The sequence below is a fragment of the Scleropages formosus genome, chromosome 21 (assembly GCF_900964775.1).
Source record: "Scleropages formosus chromosome 21, fSclFor1.1, whole genome shotgun sequence".
Taxonomy (NCBI): Eukaryota; Metazoa; Chordata; class Actinopteri; order Osteoglossiformes; family Osteoglossidae; genus Scleropages; species Scleropages formosus.
Genome location: NC_041826.1, coordinates 16,819,995 through 16,839,497, shown reverse-complemented (window position 1 = coordinate 16,839,497; position 19,503 = coordinate 16,819,995). Strand labels below are relative to the sequence as shown.

Here is a 19,503-nt window from a genome sequence, read left to right as displayed (position 1 = left end):
TGTTGGTCAGTATTCTCCACCAAATTAACACACAAAATCCATTAATTGTACAGATGCATTGGAAATATGTCTTGCATCTACTAACTGTCCATAGAACAAACTGTCCCAGCTTTCAGTGACGCTCGAAGCCATATGGACCACTGGCGCTCCCCCACACACATATACCCATAGCGAGGAGGGAGTTACAGGATGCTGGGTGAACAGAAGGCTGGGTTTTCCATATCCTAGTGGCACAGCTGTTATCTGCTGACACAGCTTGTCCCTTTCATGACCCAGTCCAAACTGCCCATTCCATACTTCCCACACCGTCACAGTTGGCTCCCAAGTATCTCTTATCCCTTTCTGCCTCTTTTCCTTTCCATCTGTCTAGCTCCTCTCTTTCCATCATTCCCTCACACAGACCAGCTTCATTAATTGCCAGAACAATTAGTCGTCTTTGCACAATCAGTAGTGGATACGGATTCCGTGAGATGAATCGGACCAAGCCATGCCTGCTTTCCATAATTCCGTCCCATCCGTCCATTTCAGGGACTGACACCGCTCTTCCCCTGTGCGAGAGACAGCTATAGATGTGTTGCTAATGTTGTGGTTTATCTGCAGGGCAAGAGAAATTTGTCACTAGATCCACTGAAAGCATGGCTGAACTGTAAGCAATACGGCTACAGATGTGTTGGCTGTATGCATCACTGATTCTACTCTAAGCACAACTCCACAGTAACAGAGATGGGCGTAGAAGAGGTCTCTCCGCAGGGCAGGGGTAAATCATCATGAGTTCCACAGTAAATGCAGTTCCACCGTAGGAGAGTTGAGTGCAGATGAGTTGTACCCATTATGCCAGAGGACCGACACAGATAATCTCATTTGTACACCAGGATGGAACCTATCTGACTGCCACAGCCCGGTCATATAACCATTAAATGCCTGGTTCTAGGCCAAAGAGGGGCTGGTTACCATAGCGCCCACTGCTGTGGTCCAGGTGTCTGAATGCCCTCAAAGCATTTACATTTATTCATTTAGCTGACGCTTTAATCCAAAATGACTTACAATGTTAAGGTTACAATTATTTGCCCATTTATACAGCTGGGTAATTTTTTACTGCAGCAATTTAGGGTAAGTAACTTGCTCTAGGTTACAACAACCAGGGTGGGGATTGAACCTGCAACCTTTAGAGCAGTGACTCTAACAACTACACTACCAGCTGTCCAAACAAGTAAGTGAGGTCAGTGAATCAGCCTGCATTACTGCCCTCTTTGACCGTCGCTCCGCTCAGGTACCTGTGAGCACATTCCTCAGAAAGAACCGCAGCGACAGACAGGTACCTGTACACCTGTCCCTTCACAAAGAAATCCAGTGACAGGCAACTCTGACCTGGAGGTGCTCAGTAGCATAAACACACTCACAGAAATGCCTGGAGACATGTGTCATCCCAGCAAGATCGCTATTAAATAAACAGACACAACCTCTCCACACATAGAAAAAAAGGCTGCCCAGATTAGCCTTTCCATGGCGCGCAGCACCCGACAGCCACCAAAGGGTATCAACCGATGAACCCGAGACCTCAGCAAACCATGGTTCCTCGCTGAGGTTCCACAAGTCTCCACATGCGGTGGACAGTGCGCTTTTACAAGTAGCCCGAAGAGGCAGGGAAGCGTCTGGTTGAGGTCCAGAGCTACTAAGGACATCCGTGCCCCTCTCCTGCAGCACTCGGTGCGCTCCCAGCTTTGCGTGCCTTCGCTGCGGCTTCTTGTCAAACCCGGAGCTCGAAGCAGCGCTTAGAAAGCCACTCCTTGCAGTCAGTGGCACCAACAGGAGCAGCGGAGCCCTGCCGCTGGGAGACACAGGACACACAGGAGACACAGGAGGAGACACGCAGAAGACACACACACACGCTCCACCTTGGAGTAGAGTGTTAATTAGTACACGTACCAGTAGAGACACAAACCCACAGTACATGTCATGGACCACATTTCAAATCTTGTTTAAAGTGCTCCACTTTACTCAAAGTAAAGGTGCTGCTGAGAGTCACTGTTGAACACAAGAACTTCAAGGCAGAGTTCAGTTTTGCTCGGGCAACGGGAATGGTGTGGTAAGTAGCAGTAGAGAGACCGAGGCAAGCTCGCCGCGAAGTACCTCGGTGACCTGGATGAGGGGGATGGCGCTGTGGTTCTTCTTCATCTCCGCTCCTCGTCTCGCGCCGCACTACACCGCACAACAGCTCGCCGCGCGGGACACTGAAAGGAGCGCGCGTGCTCACCGCGCCCTCGTCCTCTGCCCTTCGCTCCCGACTAGACTAAGCAGCCCTCGCAGACACGGGAGTGTCCTCCGGAAGCGGGCGCAGCAGCGAGTTATAACTATCGGGCACATGGCCGCGAAGAAGCGGGCCGAGCTGCTCACTTCTGTCCCCCAGCGCTTCCCTGACAGGCTTAAGTGCACGAAGAGGAAGCGAGAGAGCAGCGCGCGGAATGCCGGAAATGTGGCACGCGCTCCCTGCTGAAAAGGCGGTGGTTCTGCCTCACCCGAGAGCAGCAAATAACAGAAAGTAATAAACACACAGTGCAGCGTGTGTTTGTTAAGGCGGGCAAAGGGTTTTGACCCCGAGTGCAAGAATCCCTCCGTCCGTAGGCGTTACAAGAAGAGGGGGGACGTGTGTTCCGTGCACAAACAAGACCAAAGTTTTTGTTTCTTTTCAATACTCTACGTGTTTATCAAACCGCTTGTCCACAAGAGTCCCCAAGTACTGGTCCATCGGTGTTTTTGACCCACAGAGCTCGACAAGTTGAAGTGCACAAACTGAACGTTGTGGGCAAAGTGCACATGAACCCGGAGCCCGCAATTTAAAAGTGTTGGGGGGGAAAGACAAGTGCAAATTTTGACAAGAAGAACGCAACAAAGTCGGAAAATAACAGAAAATAACGTATATATGTTTCCTCGAAATTCTGAGGGGCTGTTTTCGCCTCACAAAACATTGCGAGCGGAACTGCGGTGTCCGCAGTGAATTTGATTTACGCAGAAAGAAGGAGCGTCTTCTACCCTCACAAAATAAATCTACAGACTTCTTTCTAAAACAACATTTTTTTTTACCCCAAGGAACACACGCTCATCTTAACCGCGATCAAACTCGGATTGTTACACTAGTATGCACACCGAATATGACCAGAGAAACTCTGTTTATATTGCAATCACCAGCGTTACCGGGAGTTTGAGCGGGAAATGGATCTATTGTTAAGAATTGCATTGTGGGGAAAAAATGGAATCAAGCGTTCAACCTCTGGGGAGACTTACAGGGAATATAAGGGGGTGACTGTGGTGAGCGAAAGGAAGAAAGCTTAAGGGGCATTAAAGGGGCTTGGAGGATTGGTTTGAGGTTTAGACTGTGGTGGCTAAAGGGGTCCTGGGACTGAGAGCATTATTTTCTTGTGTGCTGGGGTTAAATGTTAATAATGAGCAGTGTGCTACAGCCTCATGGCAAAGCACTCCTGCAAACAATGTATTGGTTGTCCTAGTCTGCTGTTTGGTGTACAGTGTTTGTATTACTTAAATGTGTGACAACAGCAGTGATGTGCACGTGTTGTACAAGTACAGGGCGTATTCATCGCAGCGCTCAGCTCGTTTGAGAAAAGCTGTAGAAGCTGCCAGGCCCGATGGTGAAAAACGCATCATTCAGATCTGGGCCATGGTTATTTTTGCACATCACATGGGGGAATGGCTCTGCCTGAATCACCCACCCCAAAAAAGAGAGACTTGGACATTAACACGAAGAGTAACATCACCGTCCGCTGTTAAATGTATTCCGTCCTCTCTTGGCTCTAAATCACAACGCCTGTGTGTTTTAATGTGTCTGAGGACAAGTGAGTTTTCCCAGTTAAGATTTAATTTACCCAGGAATTAAGCTGCCTCATTGCTCACCGACATTCCCTGAGGCCAAAATTTTGAAAGGCGTATTGAACACAACATTTTTGCAGGCTGGAATAATGAATTACTGCTGTTTTCAGTTCATAGAATGAGAGACTTTGACCAGGCCTGACACATCACCAGCTCTACTGCTGCGGAGTAATTCTGCATTTTTTGCACCTGGGAATAGGCCCTATGTGACTTTCTACTTTGACCCTTTAACACTAGGTATAATATACAACAGTAATTTTCAACTAGAAATTTCCATATGTCACAAATTATGTTTACCATGTCATCTGGAAAGTCACATTTCACTGTCAGATGAAATATGTTTGCTTTATCCTTTTTTCCCATTAGTGAATAAAAGGAACCCTTCCTGACATGATTGTCTTGGACTGATGATTTCTGCATGCAAACTGGAGGCTCTATGGGTCATTCTTTTAATGAGGTGCCTGGTCAATGATGAAGAACTCAGAGGGCAAAGTCGTGTTGAAAACACCCTGCATTCGGTGGAAGTGGGCGTTTGGTGTAGGAACAGCTATACTCAACCTTTGTGTGCTACCACACAGGTTGTCTATTTCTCTGTCCCCGAGGAGGTGGCAAAGCACTCCTGTTTATATCGCTTACCATGTTATTATGGCACATGTTTGCTGAAAGAGCCGTGAAAATGGTAATGAAGTGACAAAGCATCGCTAATTTATTTTGGTATGAAACAAACTAAAACTTAAACACCAGTTTAATATATATACTGTATTAAAATTGATTGCTGACCTTCAATCAACCTGAAACAGTTTATTAATGAATAATTCATAGGCTCTTCAGGCAGTGTTTAACAGCACAGTCAGTAATGGTTACACCTTTGTAAAACCAGAGCTTAGATACTGAATTATACATTTCCTTTGCAGCCACAATTCATACAAATTGCTCTACAGCATTGCAAATCCATATATACAGCTGTTCACTGAGATTGAAACATCATAATAATACAATTTGTTTAATTTAATTTATACACAGATCTCTCACTTTCCCATTGTGAATTGTTAAACTGTGTTGGATCTTTGTCACAGCGCTCTGGATAAAACACATTTGAGAAAGGGCATTAAGAATGGCTAACTGGGGAAAATGGGAATTCAGTCCCTGATTCCTGGGAAAAGGATGTTGATTGAAACTCCTGGAAAACAATAGAATGAAAATAGACAGTTGGAGAGCAGTTATGCAATAAGGAGCAGTTTGCAGATCAGTTCCAGCAGTAGCTGGAGAGCTTAAGTGCTGAACTCGGAGGCAAATTAAATGCTGCTGTTTGGATTTTTTTTTCACTCATGCAAACATCTGGCACAAAACATTTACAAAAAAATTCTAATTGCTGTTCTATTATTCATCAAGAGCTCGCGGGTATTTTTGCAGCCCCGGCAAACAGCGCCATCTCGTGGAATTTTTAATGAAACACAATGCATTGCCACCAATGCTGCTAATTTGGCGAAGCTTCCCCCAACATGAATCTTTTCATTAAATAAAATAAACCATGAAATTGTTAACAAACGCATTAGCAAAATTCATGTGATCGTATAATAACAACATAATTAAATTAAATGCAAATCGAATTTGAATATGAATTTAATTTCTCATTTTGACATTGTGCAGTGCTTTCTGTTAATGAGCAGCCAAATTCTCAGTTAAATACACAATGGTTCCATTCTGCAACACAATAAAATGTGAAAAACTCCAAGGGGGGGGAGGTTAATACTTTTTATAGGCACTGTAAATACACAAAAAAATAAAGCACTATACTAAGTTATAATGGTGACATGCATAAAACCATTCGCATCCCTCTCATGGTCCTTAAACTTCTTTTCAGTCTCTGCTGCGAAGGGTGTGCGTGTGGTATCAGGGTGCGGATAGCTATGACCACAGCAAAAATGCAGTCATAATGTCAGATTACACAATCAACCACCCTGGGGTGAAATACAACAGTGTGTTTCTGCACCCAGCTCTGCATTGCATTTTTCAAACATGCCAAGTCAAGTTCATTGCTGTGCGTATGCACTATGTGTGTACATCACACAATGAAATGCTTGCTTGCGTGTCTGCTGCAGACTGTAAAAAGTATAAATACAAAGCAGGTGATAAATACAGGCAGTAAAAGCAACATCAGTAAACAGACAATAAATGTAAACACCGATGCATTACGTTACTTTATATAGGACATCAGGACAACATACAGAGAAACACACATCCGGCCAAGTGTTTCCGTGCAGCTGTCAGTGTGGGAGGGCGTTGAGTAGTCTTACGGCTTACGGCTTGTGGGCAGAAGCTGCCCCCGAGTGCCGTGGTGCAAGTGCTGATAGTTGATCGGGGAGGAGAGTGAAAAGTGCGGCGTTGGGTGACCGAGGTCTTTAACAGCACTGTTTGCCTTTCGAAGGCAGCGTGTCTTACGTATCTCTCGTACAGAGGGCAGCTGAGTTCCAGTGATATTTTGGGCTAATCTCACCACCCTCTCTAGCGCTGTAGTGCTGAGCAGGTGTCATACCAGGATGTACTCTGCTGAAGTTAGTGAGCATAAGTGGGGACGCTTGGAACCTCCTCAGACGTCAGAGAAAGTAAAGGCGTTGATGGGCCTTCTTCGGGATGGATGAGAGATCTTGTACCCGCTCCAGGTCTTCAGTGATGGTGACTCCTAGAAAGTTAAAGCTGATGACCCTCTCCACGGTATCCCCTCTGATGTAGATGGGCTTGAGGTCTAGTTGCCTAACTTCAGGATGTGCTCCTTGGGTTTACTGACATTTAGGGAGAGGGAGTGTTGTCTTGGTTCCACTGTGTCGGAAGGAAAATCTTCTCTGTACACCATTCCATCACTCTCGGTGATGAGGCCGATGGTGGTGTCGTGAGTAAATTTCTTGATGGAGCTCAAACTGCGTCTGGCCACACAGTCATACGTTTACAAGTACAGCAGGGGGCTCAGCACACCGCTGCGTGGGGTGAACCGTGTTGAGGATTAGAGTAGAGGAGGTGGTGCTGCCAACCCACACATGCAGAATTCTGCCAGTTAAGAAGTCCAGTACCTATTTGCAGAGGCTAGTATTGCATCTGAGGTCTTGGAGCTTGTGATCAGTTTTGTTAGCACACCTGAGCTAAATGCAAAGCTGTAGTCTATGCACAGTACTTTAGCACAGGTGTTGTTACCCAAGAGTGCCAAGATGGCATGAAGTGCGAGAGATATAACAGAGTCATCACTAACTAACGCACAGCTAGTAAGCCTGTACCAGTCCCCTGGAGATATGTGACTTATGGACTGTGTTTTTCGCTGCAGATACTCAGAGAAATTCTATCAGCCACATGGCTTATCATCTGAATTCTCAAAAGCACAGCAAAATAGAACACTCAGCACTTACCAGTTTAAACTTCCTGAACAGAAAGGATGTCATGGGGGAAAAAAGGGATCTTTACTACAACATAAAAACATACTCTATATGAAATGAAACATGAATGTAGGATGCAAAAGGGATTCCTAGTGGACTAAACAAAATACAGATAAGCTTTTCACCATCCAAAAACAGCATTACAAAAGACATGAAAAACTATTAAAATCTGATATGCCTTGCAGCAAAATGTAATATAAAAATCATACAAATGGTACTACTCTTTCCACAGGCAGACACAGATTTCTGTTTCGTTCCATTTTATTTTCAAGCAATATGTACGAGACAATTCACAGAAGTCAGAATCGAAATTTACAGAAACTTCTGGACAGAGAGTCACAAGGAAGTCAGCTGCAATCATTGAGAGCCAGCCTTTGGCGGCACCCACTCATGAATCTTCTTCCTGGTTGTGGAGTATGGGACATACTGCTCACGTGTGCCGCTCACATTGAACTTGTGGGTTTCGGCTAGGAACTTTCGGGAGACTGGAGGGTGGGTAGTGGGTGGATCGTCCGTCATGCAATGCAGCCAGCGATGCCTGCAGAGAGACAGGGCCACGGATAGAAAGAGTGCTGGGTTAGTGAGTTCCTGACTCATGCAAGAAGGCACACAGTGGACCACCATGAAGCAAGCCACAGTCAGGAAAGCTCCCTTTCCAAATGCACAAATTGTAATACTACTGTACTGTTAACTGTTAATATATGTATACACTGTTGGTGTCCTAAATGGCAACCCTTGCCTTCACAAACAATAGTAATTTCCACCCAGAGGTGGTCTTTGACTTAGGACAGGCTTCCATTCTCATGTCTTTGTCATAACTTGACTTTGTTATAGATTACAAATCGTCTTATGCTGTATTATTTAAACTGTAAGGATATAAACAAACATACATGAGATGCTAAGTTGTATAACAGGGCTTCCTTACATTTTTTTCATTAATTTCACATATTATTTGTTTTAAAAAAACAAATACATTAATGTAATATTTTCATGCTGCACTATTATTTTCAATTTCATGTCTAAATGTTTTCTTTCACATTCTTTCCTGCCTCACCTGAATACTTATAGTTTCACTTGTTAGCCATTATTAAAAAACTAACTTGAATTCAGGAGTCAAAAATAATACAAAACTGATGGGACGGTCATCATGAGCCTGGGTTGTCGAAGGCTGTATATGTTGTAAAGTGAGAACTATATGCACGCACACACACACACGTTGTCTGAACCGCTTATCCCATACGGGGTCGCTGGGAGCCGGAGCCCAACCCAGCAACAAAGGGCGTAAGGCTGGAGGGGAAGGGAACACACCCAGGACGGGACGCCAGTCCGTCGCAAGGCACCCCAAGTGGGACTTGAACCCCAGACCCACCGAAGAGCAGGACCCGGTCCAACCCACTGTGCCCCCCTGGACTATATGTATATATGAGCAATTTTAGATTAATTAAAATCGACTGGAAGACATGTTTTTGGACTGCGGGAGGAAACCAGATCACCCACAGACAACCCATGTGAATACAACACGAACACGCAAACTATGCAGAAACGGGATTCAAACTCAGGTGCAAATTCATGCCCCGTAGCTTTGAGGCACCCGAGTACTAGCTGCACTACCGTGCCATCCACTAGTAACTTAATATTTTAGCCCATTTTGTGAAAAAATTCTGAGTAATACTCAGAACAAGGGTGGTAATCTTTCCCCATTTCAATTAACGGAAACTGGCTGTTAGATTGATCAATCTTAACCTAAAATTTTTTTTTTAAAAAAGCAGTACTGTATGTCACTGATACAACAAGGAGCTCCATTAAATGCAAGTGGCTTTGTGGTTTGAAGTACTGTCATAAAATCCAAAATTTGCCAGTTTGATTCCCAGCTCCTGCTGTATTTCTTACCAGTAACGACGCCCCACTGTATAAACGGGTAAATCACTGTCAAGTTGATATGCAATACCGCAAGCCATATTTGCGCAAAGCATCATACAAATAAGGCAGAGGACAATACTACCACTCAGATGGCACCATGCTGCCATCCACGTCCCAGACTGTGCGTTTTCCGTTCATCTCCTCTGTGTAGATGACCCATCTGTGGCGACCTGAGTACAGATGAAGACACCAACTTTTCAACTATTCACTATACGCTTCACGACCAGCACAACTGTTCTCTTTGTAAATAAACTGTTACAAAAACAGACACCCTACAGAAAAATATTCAGTGTTTCCCATGTGTGTTAACCGTTTACATAAAGAGACAGATTCAAAACGTAGCTGGTGCAAACTGCTGGAAAACCCGATTGTGAGCAGTTTGCTGTTTGGAAAGCAGAGCCAGAGTGAACTGTAAATGTTTAGTTCAGCAGCAATTGAACAGAGTGAAGCTCCACTCTCTTACCGAAGAAATAGCGTTTGTCCTCGTAGTACTTATTCCCATACTTGTCCACACCAATGAGAGCTCCTGTTTTAAGGTCATTAACTCTGAAAATATTAAAATAAAAAAGAACAGCAGACTGACTGACTGACAACCAGGAACCACATAAGTGACATTGAAAACTCAAACCGTTTACGTTGTTCTCGGTTCAGTATTTACAAACACTGTCTTCTTGCTTTCACAGCAAGTGAAAAAAAATAAAAAATAAAAAAAGGCACCCAAATTTACAACAAAACAAGTAAAACCGACTGTGTGTGTGTGTGTGTGTGTGTGTGTGTGTGTGTGTGTGTGTGTGTGTGTGTGTGTGTGTGTGTGTGTGTGTGTGTGTGTGTGTGTGTGTGTGACTAACACGTTACACGGTGACGGTTATATGTTATTCTGACGATGACGAGACGCGCTTGAGTCCTGGAGGTTAATTATTCGATGATGGTGTTCGGAAGCGTAACATAGCAAATACGACTCCATCAATCAATGTGTCGAAAACAGCGAAAGAGAATATTTACCTAAATAACTGATAGAAAAGCCCGCGAATACCCCCATGACCTCCCAGTTGCCCCAAAGCCCTACGAAACACTTGAATGTACTCCGCCATCTTTAGGCGGAAATGCTGCGGAACAGACTTCCGGGTGAAACAGGACACTACAGGAACGTTCCTCCCTAAAGGTTCCTAAAGCAACCTGCCTCAAATATTGACTGGTACTGAGTATTGATCAGTGTTCATCTTTTTTATTGATGATTGTAGATAAATATAAAATACACATTTATATGTACTGCTACCACATTAGTAAGCCATTACAGTACTTAAGTAATGCTATATTTACATTGTGCTCATAAACATGTAAAGTTGAAGCTGTTATTTTATATGTATAATACACACACACACACATTTTCAGAACCACTTGTCCCTTACGGGGTCACGGGGAACCGGAGCCTACCCGGTAACACAGGGCGTAAGGCCGGAGGGGGAGGGGACACACCCAGGACGGGACGCCAGTCCGCCGCAAGGCACCCCAAGCGGGACTTGAACCCCAGACCCACCGGAGAGCAGGACTGCGGTCCAACCCACTGCGCCACCGCACCCCCATATGTATAATATATTTTTCAAATTGTTTTTGTCTTTAAGAAACTAGCAGTTAAAAAAGTCACACACATATACACAAGTATGCTAGGAATTGTGTTTGTATTTTCTCAAGATGATAGATAGTGTTCAACTGTGCAACTTCTTTAGACAAACACTCAGTATGCATACAATGCATTTGCATGTCCGATATTTCTGCATTTTAGTCAAAGTTATCAGGATAAATACATAGCTGAAAGCTGTAACTGTCAATTGTATTAGAATTTTCATAGCCATTTCATTTTTCCCCATTTTTGTTTCATTTAAAGTTTTCACAATTATTTCATAAAGTACATAAGAAAAAATACATTTTCTTAAATTTTGTGAATCAAGATAAATGACATGGCATAAATGTCATTAGCAAGCACAAGGTGTCATGGTCCTTGATAGTTTATTTTATATACATATTTATATATACACACAGTTCATAGACCTTCAGGTTCAATGTCCAAACATAGAAAGATGCAATATGAGCAGTACTCTCAGGAGAAAGGATAAATTATTAGAAACAAGGATATGAATTGCTATTGCTATGGTTTCTATACAAAGAGAAAATCCTAACAAAACGGTAGGGGAGAAAAACTAGACCAAAAAAAAAAAAAAAAAAAAAAAAAAATCTCAAAATTAACCCGAATGCTGTGCACATACCATGACTGAGCTATACAAGATGGACCACATCAACATAAAAATCAGGCTTTGGAGAACTAATAAAAAAGGGTTCAAAAGGAAATCCTAACTTTGAGGAAAGATGGCAAACGGGAGGGTGTGTAGATTTAATTTAAAAATGACAGTTAACCACGGTGTCTGGACGTCACAAAGGACATTCAGGCTTTCACATGTATCTGACTATTCCTTCAGAAGATATAGCTGCCCCGTCTGCTCCAAGTTCCAGGCGGTGCTGCAAACGTGCCGGTGTTTCCTCACAGCACCACGCCTGCAATTCCCTGGCTGTTGTAGTCAGTGGACTCCATCTTGAGGATATAGGGGATGATGCTGTCGATCTGAACATTGCCAATGAGTCCAGCGAAGAATAGCTCCTCGGTGACAGTACTGCTCATGAGCCTGAGGGCTGGGAGTCGGAGGAGTAGCTTAGACAGACTAAAGGGACAGAAGGACAAAAAAAGTGTCACGCAGTACTAAAGTGTCATCCAGCAACACTTACATGCTCTGCAAAACACCACAAAATACTGTAAGATTGCTGTATCACAATGCAGCACCACAATTCAGTACCAGATCACACCAAATGACCATATTAGGCATCATGTTACAGTACTACAGCACAGCACGTTTTTCTTTATACATAGAGAAACAAAAAAAAAAAAAAAGTCAGTGATACCACCACAGCTTTGACTTTGACACAACCATGATTACCACCCTCACTTGACTACATTGATTTTTGCTAGTACTACCAAACAATAATAAAATTACAACACAGGAGGGACTGCATAAGCACAACAACATAAAAATGAATATTAAAAACCAAGATTTAGTTTCATTCTCAACCAAAACTTTGCCACACATTAAGAGTTCGGCTTCTATCTGCAAACCACACAATTCTTTTCTGTATGCTCACCACTAACGATCGCTACAGACTTCAAGTCAATGTGTTCAAACTATAGAACCAAAATAGTTGAGTTAATTACATTGCTTAAAGGTACACCAGCAGGGCAGTAACTTTACAGTCTTACTTCTTACGAATTCTTTTAGAGCAATACTACTGATGTCATGTCTCACCGGTAGGTGTCCTCGGGGTATGTGCGTGTGACATAATCCTGTAGTTCTATGTGAGCCTTCTCCTGAAACCTCTGGATCTGCAGAGTGTTTTCAATGCCTGGGTGGTCTGGGGAAAGGAAGCAGAGAGACCCCAAGATGAGCCAAGCTGTGAATGTTTAGCGAACACATCCTACCAAAAAAAAGTCAAACTTCATGGTCAATTAAGTCCTCCCTTCCTCTTCACAATGAGAGAAGAAGAGTTATCTCCCCTCACCAGGGCTGAAGAGGACGATGGCTTTGAGATAAGCATACTCATGGGCATCAAGGGACAGCTTGGACATGCTGTTGCAGAACTCCTGCATTCTCCAGATGTGCTCCATCACCACTTTCACCCTGTCTGCAGAAAGTTCCTTTGTTATGACGAGTAAAAAACATTAATGTGTACATATTTTGTGAGAATGATAAGTTCTTAATTATACACCAACACTGGACTCTGGGTCATTTATCTATGATATTTTCAGACTTTTAACACAATAGATATGATGAAGATCCACTCCCTTGTAGTCCTTCACATACTAAATAGATCACCAGGTCTGAATGTTAAGACCTTGGAACAAATTTAGTGAAAGTACAGCACATTTGAAATATATATTCCTCTAACAGGATTAGTTAAGGTTGTAAGATGGCAGGAGAAAAACAAAACTTTTCTGCACTGTGAGCCCTACCTTCCTGAAGACTGTTCTGCAGGTGGTTTATGATGGCAGCCAAGATGGTGGCCACATTCATCACATGGGAGCACTGTGCCAGGCCAAGGGCAAATAGCTCATTCCAGCATGCCTTCATCAAGCTGATGTTGCTTTCCTGGCTGGAAAATGACATTGCTGATTCAACAGTCAATGAAAACAAGACCCTTTACCTGGGGTCTTTAAAGGCATACATTTAGTCTTAGGGATAAGCATGAAATGCACTTGACATAAACAGTGTTACATTTCTTAAACGACAATGAAGACCCTTCCCTTAACACTCAAAGTTCTTTCCTCAACCCAAGCAAGGCTTTGGCAAAGAAACTAAGTAGGCAGCAGTGAAAAATGGGTATTTGAAATACACACACACACACACATTTTCTGAACTGCTTGTCCCATACGGGGTCACGGGGAACCGGAGCCTACCCAGTAACACAGGGCGTAAGGCCGGAGGGGGAGGGGATAACCCACTGCGCCACCGCACCCCCCCGGTATTTGAAATATCTCTAGGGTATTACACAACTTGAAACACAGTAACAAAAGCTTTGATCATTTGCCTTAGACAACAAGACAGAAGTCAGTGGCCTATTTTCAAACTGCAACATATTAAAAAATATGTTTTATGCTTTTTAATAAACAGCAGAATTCCAAGCAGAAAGATAAATATGGGTTTTAAGAAGTAAATCTGATTTTTTTTTAAATCAGAAACAATAATGGTTACAAGGAGTACAAGAAGCGGGGAACAGAGGATGACCATGATGCTCACAGACTCACCCCAGAGCCTGGAAAGCAGGTATGGAGCGTGCCCAGTGCATGGAGAGGAAGAGCAACCGCGAAGCCGATTCACAAATGTAATTGACGTTGAGGTACTCTGGCATAGGCAAAGGCATCATCAGCTGAACAGGAAGACAGAAAAAGAGGAGACAAAAAAATCACTTTGGCTGCTAAAGCGCTTTAGTTAGAACAAAAACCATGTGGCATCAACCCTTCGGGGTCCTAGACTGTCAGTGCTAAGGAAATATATGACTAATGTGAACCTGGCCTTCTGTGCATCTGCATCAACTTCAGAAGTGAGTTGCTAATCCCAACAACATGGACCCCTTCATCTCACCTTGAAGAGCACGTGGGTGTCAGAGAGCAGTGGACCATCCAGCTCCAATAGGCTGGTTGACTGCTCCTCCGACACCAGCTGGATGCTGGCCTCCATGGCCTCACCCGAGGAGCTCTCCACTGGGTTCAGTGCCTTGGCTAAGGTGTCAAAGGCTCTGCAGGTTTGAGTCACAGGATCAAATTAACAGAAATATGTTCACTCAAAGATAAAAACACATTGCAATAATAATCTATGCATCCCTCTTGTGTACAGCTTCTTCAGTCATCTATTATTTATATAGGTGTACAGCAAAATATAATTAAGATCAGTTTATTATCAATATAGATCTTTTTTTAATTTCACTTTTCAAAGGAAATGAATGAAACTTTGCAAAAAACACCTACCGTGTGATGTCACTTGTACATTGTTCCTCTGTCTGGATGTCAGTCATGGATCCATCACCATTACTCAATGTTTCTATCCCTGATAGGTCAATGTTGCTGTCTGTCAGCTCTCTTGTTTTGTTCAGGTGAGCAAGTGATGTCACCACATTGGCCAGCGTGCTCAGGTCGCCTTGTCCAGGGTCATTCTGAAGAGGAACAGTATCCAGAGTAAATCATCTACCACTTGATCATTAGACAAATAACAGGAATCAGGTCTGGATCACATTGCATGTAAATGCAAAGAAAAATCTGTAAGCTTCTATTATCAGCAGGAATGTGTAGCTGCTTTACCAAGAAACAAATTAACAGTTTTCTCTGCTGGAAGACTAATTTCTTTCAAAAACAGAAACTACAGCACTTGAAGATCCTGCTTATTTCAATGTTATTCAACAACAATTAGAATAAATATCACAGAGAAAATAATTTACACTTCAGTTCAATCTATTTACACTCCACATAAATGACATTTAATTTCTTTAGGCTAAGGAAAAAAAAAAAAAGTGTTGTTTTCACAAGAAATGTGCAGAACTACCTTTTCTTGAGAAACAGGTACCATGACTGTGTTCTCCAACTTGGAGAATGGCTGCTGAATGTTCAACAACATACCGGACTCCAGAAGACTTGTAGACCTGCCGTGGAACCAAGTACCACTTTAGTGACAGCTGAAAGTTTACTTGTGGTTTAGTTAAAAGATGACTGAGACAAATATATTAAAGTGGAAGTTTTCTGCCGGTTCAGACCATCTGTTGTGTCATACAATTTGTTGGAGTGAACCAGAGCCCCATACTTTGCTGTCCACACACCCACCATGAGGTCAGCAGTGTGATCAAAGCTCACAAGATCATTTGCACCTGGCTGTCTCCTTATCCGTCACAAAGGTGGGTGTGGCTGCCAAGGGACTGCAGAGGTTCTTCCGAATATAAATTTTCTCTGTTGAAGCTGCACAGTTGACTGACTTTTCCCGCGATATTTCCACAGGCTTCCTCTCGCACTGCACAGCTATGGCAGAAAGGAACAAAAAAAATAAATAAAGCACAGTGACACCTCAACAAGTGCATTCTAGCAATTTACACTCTGACTGTGAGCAAGGCAGAGCACTCACAGTCCTGCTTCATGCCCAAGGCCATGCAGCGCTGCAGGCGACAGTACTGGCAGCGGTTGCGGTGGTGTTTGTTAATGACACACTCTCCAGAGCCACGGCAAGTGTACACCAGGTTCTTCCGGATGCTCCGCTTAAAGAAGCCCTTACAGCCTTCGCAGCTCACTGCTCCGTAGTGACGACCTGAAGAGGGGTGGAACAGGCAGCAGAAAGATGGTCACACACCACATGGCCACAAGTCATGCACACACAATCTCATGAGGTTCGGAAAACCAAAAACTAGGCAACATTACTTTTAATGCATAACTGGTGTCATTTGCTTCCTTCTTCGATTTTTTTTTTTTAACACTTCATACACTTGCTGTGCTTGATATAAATATATGTTAATGCTGATTGTTTCTTCATGCCTCTCGCACTCAAATGCACTGCACTGTGATCTCTGGAAGTCAGTGTTCAGGTGACAGGGGTGCCCGCTGCACTCACACACCTGACGCTTTGTCTCCACACACTACGCAGTACTCTACCACAGGCTTGGCTGTGGACTGGTCCAAGCTGCCATCTGTCACAAACTGGGGAAAAAAAAAAAAAAACAAATAATAAAATGTAAATGGACTGAAGTAACCACTGAGTAGAATGTGTGAAAGCAGAAATACATACACTGTCTGAAACCGTTTGTCCCAAGTGGGGTTGCGGCGAACCGGAGCCTAACCCAGCAACACAGGGTGTAAGGCTGGAGGGGGAGGGGACACAGCCTGGACAGGACGCCAGGCTGTCGCAAGACACCCCAAGCAGAACTCGAACCCCAGACCCACCAGAGAGCGGGACCCGGTCAAGTCCGCTGCGTCATTGCACCCACCCCCCAACAGTAGAAATAAAAATAGAGAAATGCATCCTGTTGTTACGCTACTAGGATGATGCACTGCACTGTCTGTAACTTATGTCGAACAGCTGTGGAGAACGCACCTAAGATTTTCACCACCTGTACACACGTGGTTATGGTGAGTGACAATAGAGTGATTTGATTTGAGACAAACACCAGCATTACACATCAAGAACCAAATCAAAATGAGGGCTGAAATTAAGAAAGAAAGACACCGAGTATGTGGTTTTAGAGCATATCCCTGTCAAGGACTATACCTGGATCTGCTGTCCAGCCAGGTCAGGGGAGGTGAAGACCAACTGGTTGATGCCGGAGCTGTCAGGGGTGGCCAGGATCACCTTGCCTGGGGACTGGTCCTGCTTTGCCAGGATCACTTTTCCGGGGGAAGAGTAGTCTGCATTGGCCAGGATGAACTGCTGCTTCCCGGCTGCTGCCTGGTCAAACGCCGTGACAATTTGGATTTTCTGCCCTGTCTGCTGATCCGTCACAATCTGGAAACAGAGAAAGTGACAGATTTACATTTACATTTATCCATTTCGCAGACGTTCTTCTCCAAAGCGACGTACACCTCATTGAAAATACAATTTGTGCATTACATTAGGAGACACAGATGCAGATGTGTGACTCTTAAGTACAGTTAGTTAGTTTCCTTCACCACATGCACCGACATTTATCACACAAATTGCACCCAACTGTTACAATCTATAACCTACGCACAGCAAATAGATCTCAGGCACAGATATTACATAAAAGTTTCCCCATTTAGGAGAACAAATTAATAATTTCGATTTGGACAGGTTCAGCGTGGGAGGCCGGGTCGCTCCCCACCACCCCGATCTCATCGGGTCCAAAGAGGGGCACAACATCACCTGTATGCGGTGCCCGAGCGCGACACCTCCATCTGCTGACACCAGCTGTATCCTCTGGGTTTGCCCATCCATGCTGGCGCGTCGTCCTATTGCTCACCCACAGCTCCAAAACCCATGAGGTGCTCGGGCCTGAAACAGAAACCCATCCCCATGAAACAGCCCCCACGTGAGGCTGACCGACGGACGGTAACGGCGACTACTTTAAACGGCTGACGCAAAGCCACATCGCGTGAACGAACGCAACTGGTTGACAACACTTTTTTATTGAGAGGAGAAGAGCTCGCAAGGTTTCAGATCTCCGTTCGCGTGGATGTTAATTCCAGGAGGAATAAGCGAAAGGGTACTTGTTGGAAAGTCTATGTGTAGAATAAAAGTGCCCACAGCTGGAGACCCAGTCAGTCATGTACAGTACAGCACTGCAGTCAGTGTACTTCATAGCATCCTTATTAAATAGTGTCTACGCCGGTAAATCTGACAGCTCTTTTTATCCTATATTCTCCAGCTGGGGTTCAGATGTTTACTCTCAGGTGGACAAAACCTTTGGTTTGGGAAACTCTCGGATTAGACAGTCTAGTCCCTCTCAACACGGCGGGCCTCAGCGGAACACTGCCCAGTGTTAAACACTACCGATGCTGGAGTCTAGGGGTGACACGGGGAAGATCGTTAGGTGGCCGAGGACATTCACTTCAGCTTTTTCGTTGTAACATATAGGAGAGAAACGCGCGACCCGCCATGGCTGCCATGGCCCATGTCCGACAGCCAACCGTCCCGGCCTCGGCGGCGGGCAGCGGCTTCCTTCGCGACCCTGCCGCCCCATTAGCCTAGGCTAGGGCCAGTCCGTCTCGCCTACTTGTTCGAACTCGGTACGGGAAGGTAAACGTGTGTTTTGGCTGCGGGTGAAAGGTCACCGCTGAGGGGTTAAAGCTCAGCGGCCCACTGCACTCCGGCTGCCGGCGGATCCGATGCTGGACGAGCTGCCATCGCCGGGCGATCGCCTCCGTACCGTACGCCGAACACGCAGCTATTCCTCGGACTGACGAGTGCACACAGCGCGCCGGGCGCACGCGGATACACACATTGCACCGCGGCCAAGGGGCCTGAGCCCGCGCGTTTTCGTGCGTTTTCACACCGGGGAGTGTGAATGATGATGAACACACGGAAAAAATGGCCACCGTGCAGTGAGCTACTGTAACGTGGGGCTAAAACACGGCACACTGCTACGGTTAGAGACGATTCGCGGGACGGAGCGGGTTAGCCGTGTGCATGAGAACAGTCGCACAACCAAATAACATAGTAAAACCGCCGCCTGACGGTTTAATGTGTGCATGAGACACATTTCCGTGTCTCGCGGCCCCCCGTACAGCCCCTCCATGCCATGGCCGCTGCACTTTTACCTCTATCTCGCGCTTCCTCCAAGTCGCCCGCCGCGTGCGAGCGCGTGCTGTGCCGAACGGTGCGCGCTTCACGGACACCCGGAAACTCACCTGCACTGTTGGCAATTTTTTCCCTTCTTCGGCGGCGTTTAATAATAATTTTAAAAATAGTGTTTCTGCTGTTCGCAGCTGCTCCGGGGAGGGTCAGAGTTCGTGACCTTTTTCCGCAAAGCGCGTTCCCAGTACGCATGCGCGGGAACTGCTCGAGAAAGGCGCGCGCGCCGAGGTTCGCGTTGGCCGGCTGGTGTTTGATGTGGTGCTACGATTTCAATGGTGGACGGCAGTGTGCAACCGATTTCGCCGCGTTGTTGGGAGTATAGAGAATAAAGCATCATTCAGGATGGAGTAGGCTGTTAGGAATGAGCTGCTCGACACGACAACAGCCTCTCA

The 19,503-nt window shown here is 44.9% G+C and overlaps 3 protein-coding genes across 5 annotated transcripts in view; all 3 read right to left on the bottom strand.

Annotated features, from left to right (window-relative positions):
- Positions 1-2,406, bottom strand: part of tmcc3 (transmembrane and coiled-coil domain family 3) — a 44,172-nt gene extending 41,766 nt beyond the window's left edge. Inside the window, exon 1 of the mRNA XM_018730192.2 lies at positions 2,131-2,406. Coding sequence (XP_018585708.1) covers positions 2,131-2,175 — 45 coding nt within the window. The 5' untranslated portion in view covers positions 2,176-2,406. The remainder of the gene's footprint in view (positions 1-2,130) is intronic.
- Positions 2,407-7,559: 5,153 nt separating this feature from the next.
- Positions 7,560-10,336, bottom strand: ndufa12 (NADH:ubiquinone oxidoreductase subunit A12). Its single transcript, XM_018729926.1, has 4 exons — positions 10,230-10,336; positions 9,691-9,773; positions 9,310-9,397; positions 7,560-7,845 (listed from the first exon to the last, which is right to left on the bottom strand). Exons 1-4 carry the CDS (start codon positions 10,316-10,318, stop codon positions 7,665-7,667), a joined length of 441 nt encoding a protein of 146 aa, XP_018585442.1. The 5' UTR covers positions 10,319-10,336; the 3' UTR covers positions 7,560-7,664.
- A 1,115-nt stretch (positions 10,337-11,451) lies between these two features.
- nr2c1 (nuclear receptor subfamily 2, group C, member 1) lies at positions 11,452-19,281 on the bottom strand. 3 transcript variants are annotated; one of them, XM_018729790.1, is made up of 14 exons: positions 19,165-19,281; positions 17,681-17,809; positions 17,069-17,302; positions 16,419-16,500; positions 15,935-16,114; positions 15,684-15,831; positions 15,365-15,461; positions 14,794-14,978; positions 14,411-14,564; positions 14,074-14,195; positions 13,282-13,421; positions 12,831-12,953; positions 12,578-12,683; positions 11,452-11,941 (listed from the first exon to the last, which is right to left on the bottom strand). In XM_018729790.1, exons 2-14 carry the CDS (start codon positions 17,750-17,752, stop codon positions 11,764-11,766), a joined length of 1,821 nt encoding a protein of 606 aa, XP_018585306.1. In that variant the 5' UTR covers positions 17,753-17,809; positions 19,165-19,281; the 3' UTR covers positions 11,452-11,763. The 3 variants fall into 3 exon arrangements, with proteins under 3 accessions (XP_018585306.1, XP_018585307.1, XP_018585305.1); XM_018729791.1 differs by lacking the exon at positions 19,165-19,281 and adding an exon at positions 19,075-19,126; XM_018729789.2 differs by lacking the exon at positions 19,165-19,281 and having other exon boundaries at positions 17,681-18,635.
- Between the last annotated feature and the right edge of the window lie 222 nt (positions 19,282-19,503).

Excerpts from the sequence above, each read along its gene's own strand:
- ndufa12 (XM_018729926.1), bottom strand. The coding sequence starts at position 10,318 with ATGGCGGAGTACATTCAAGTGTTTCGTAGGGCTTTGGGGCAACTGGGA. Across the intron at positions 9,398-9,690 it reads GGACAAACGCTATTTCTTCG|GTCGCCACAGATGGGTCATC; the intron begins GTAAGAGAGTGG and ends ATCTGTACTCAG. Across the intron at positions 7,846-9,309 it reads AGCATGGTGCCATCTGAGTG|GCATCGCTGGCTGCATTGCA; the intron begins GTAGTATTGTCC and ends GTCTCTCTGCAG.
- nr2c1 (XM_018729790.1), bottom strand. The coding sequence starts at position 17,752 with ATGGATGGGCAAACCCAGAGGATACAGCTGGTGTCAGCAGATGGAGGT. Across the intron at positions 14,196-14,410 it reads ACACCCACGTGCTCTTCAAG|CTGATGATGCCTTTGCCTAT; the intron begins GTGAGATGAAGG and ends CTTCCTGTTCAG. Across the intron at positions 12,954-13,281 it reads GCAGAACAGTCTTCAGGAAG|ACAGGGTGAAAGTGGTGATG; the intron begins GTAGGGCTCACA and ends AACTTTCTGCAG.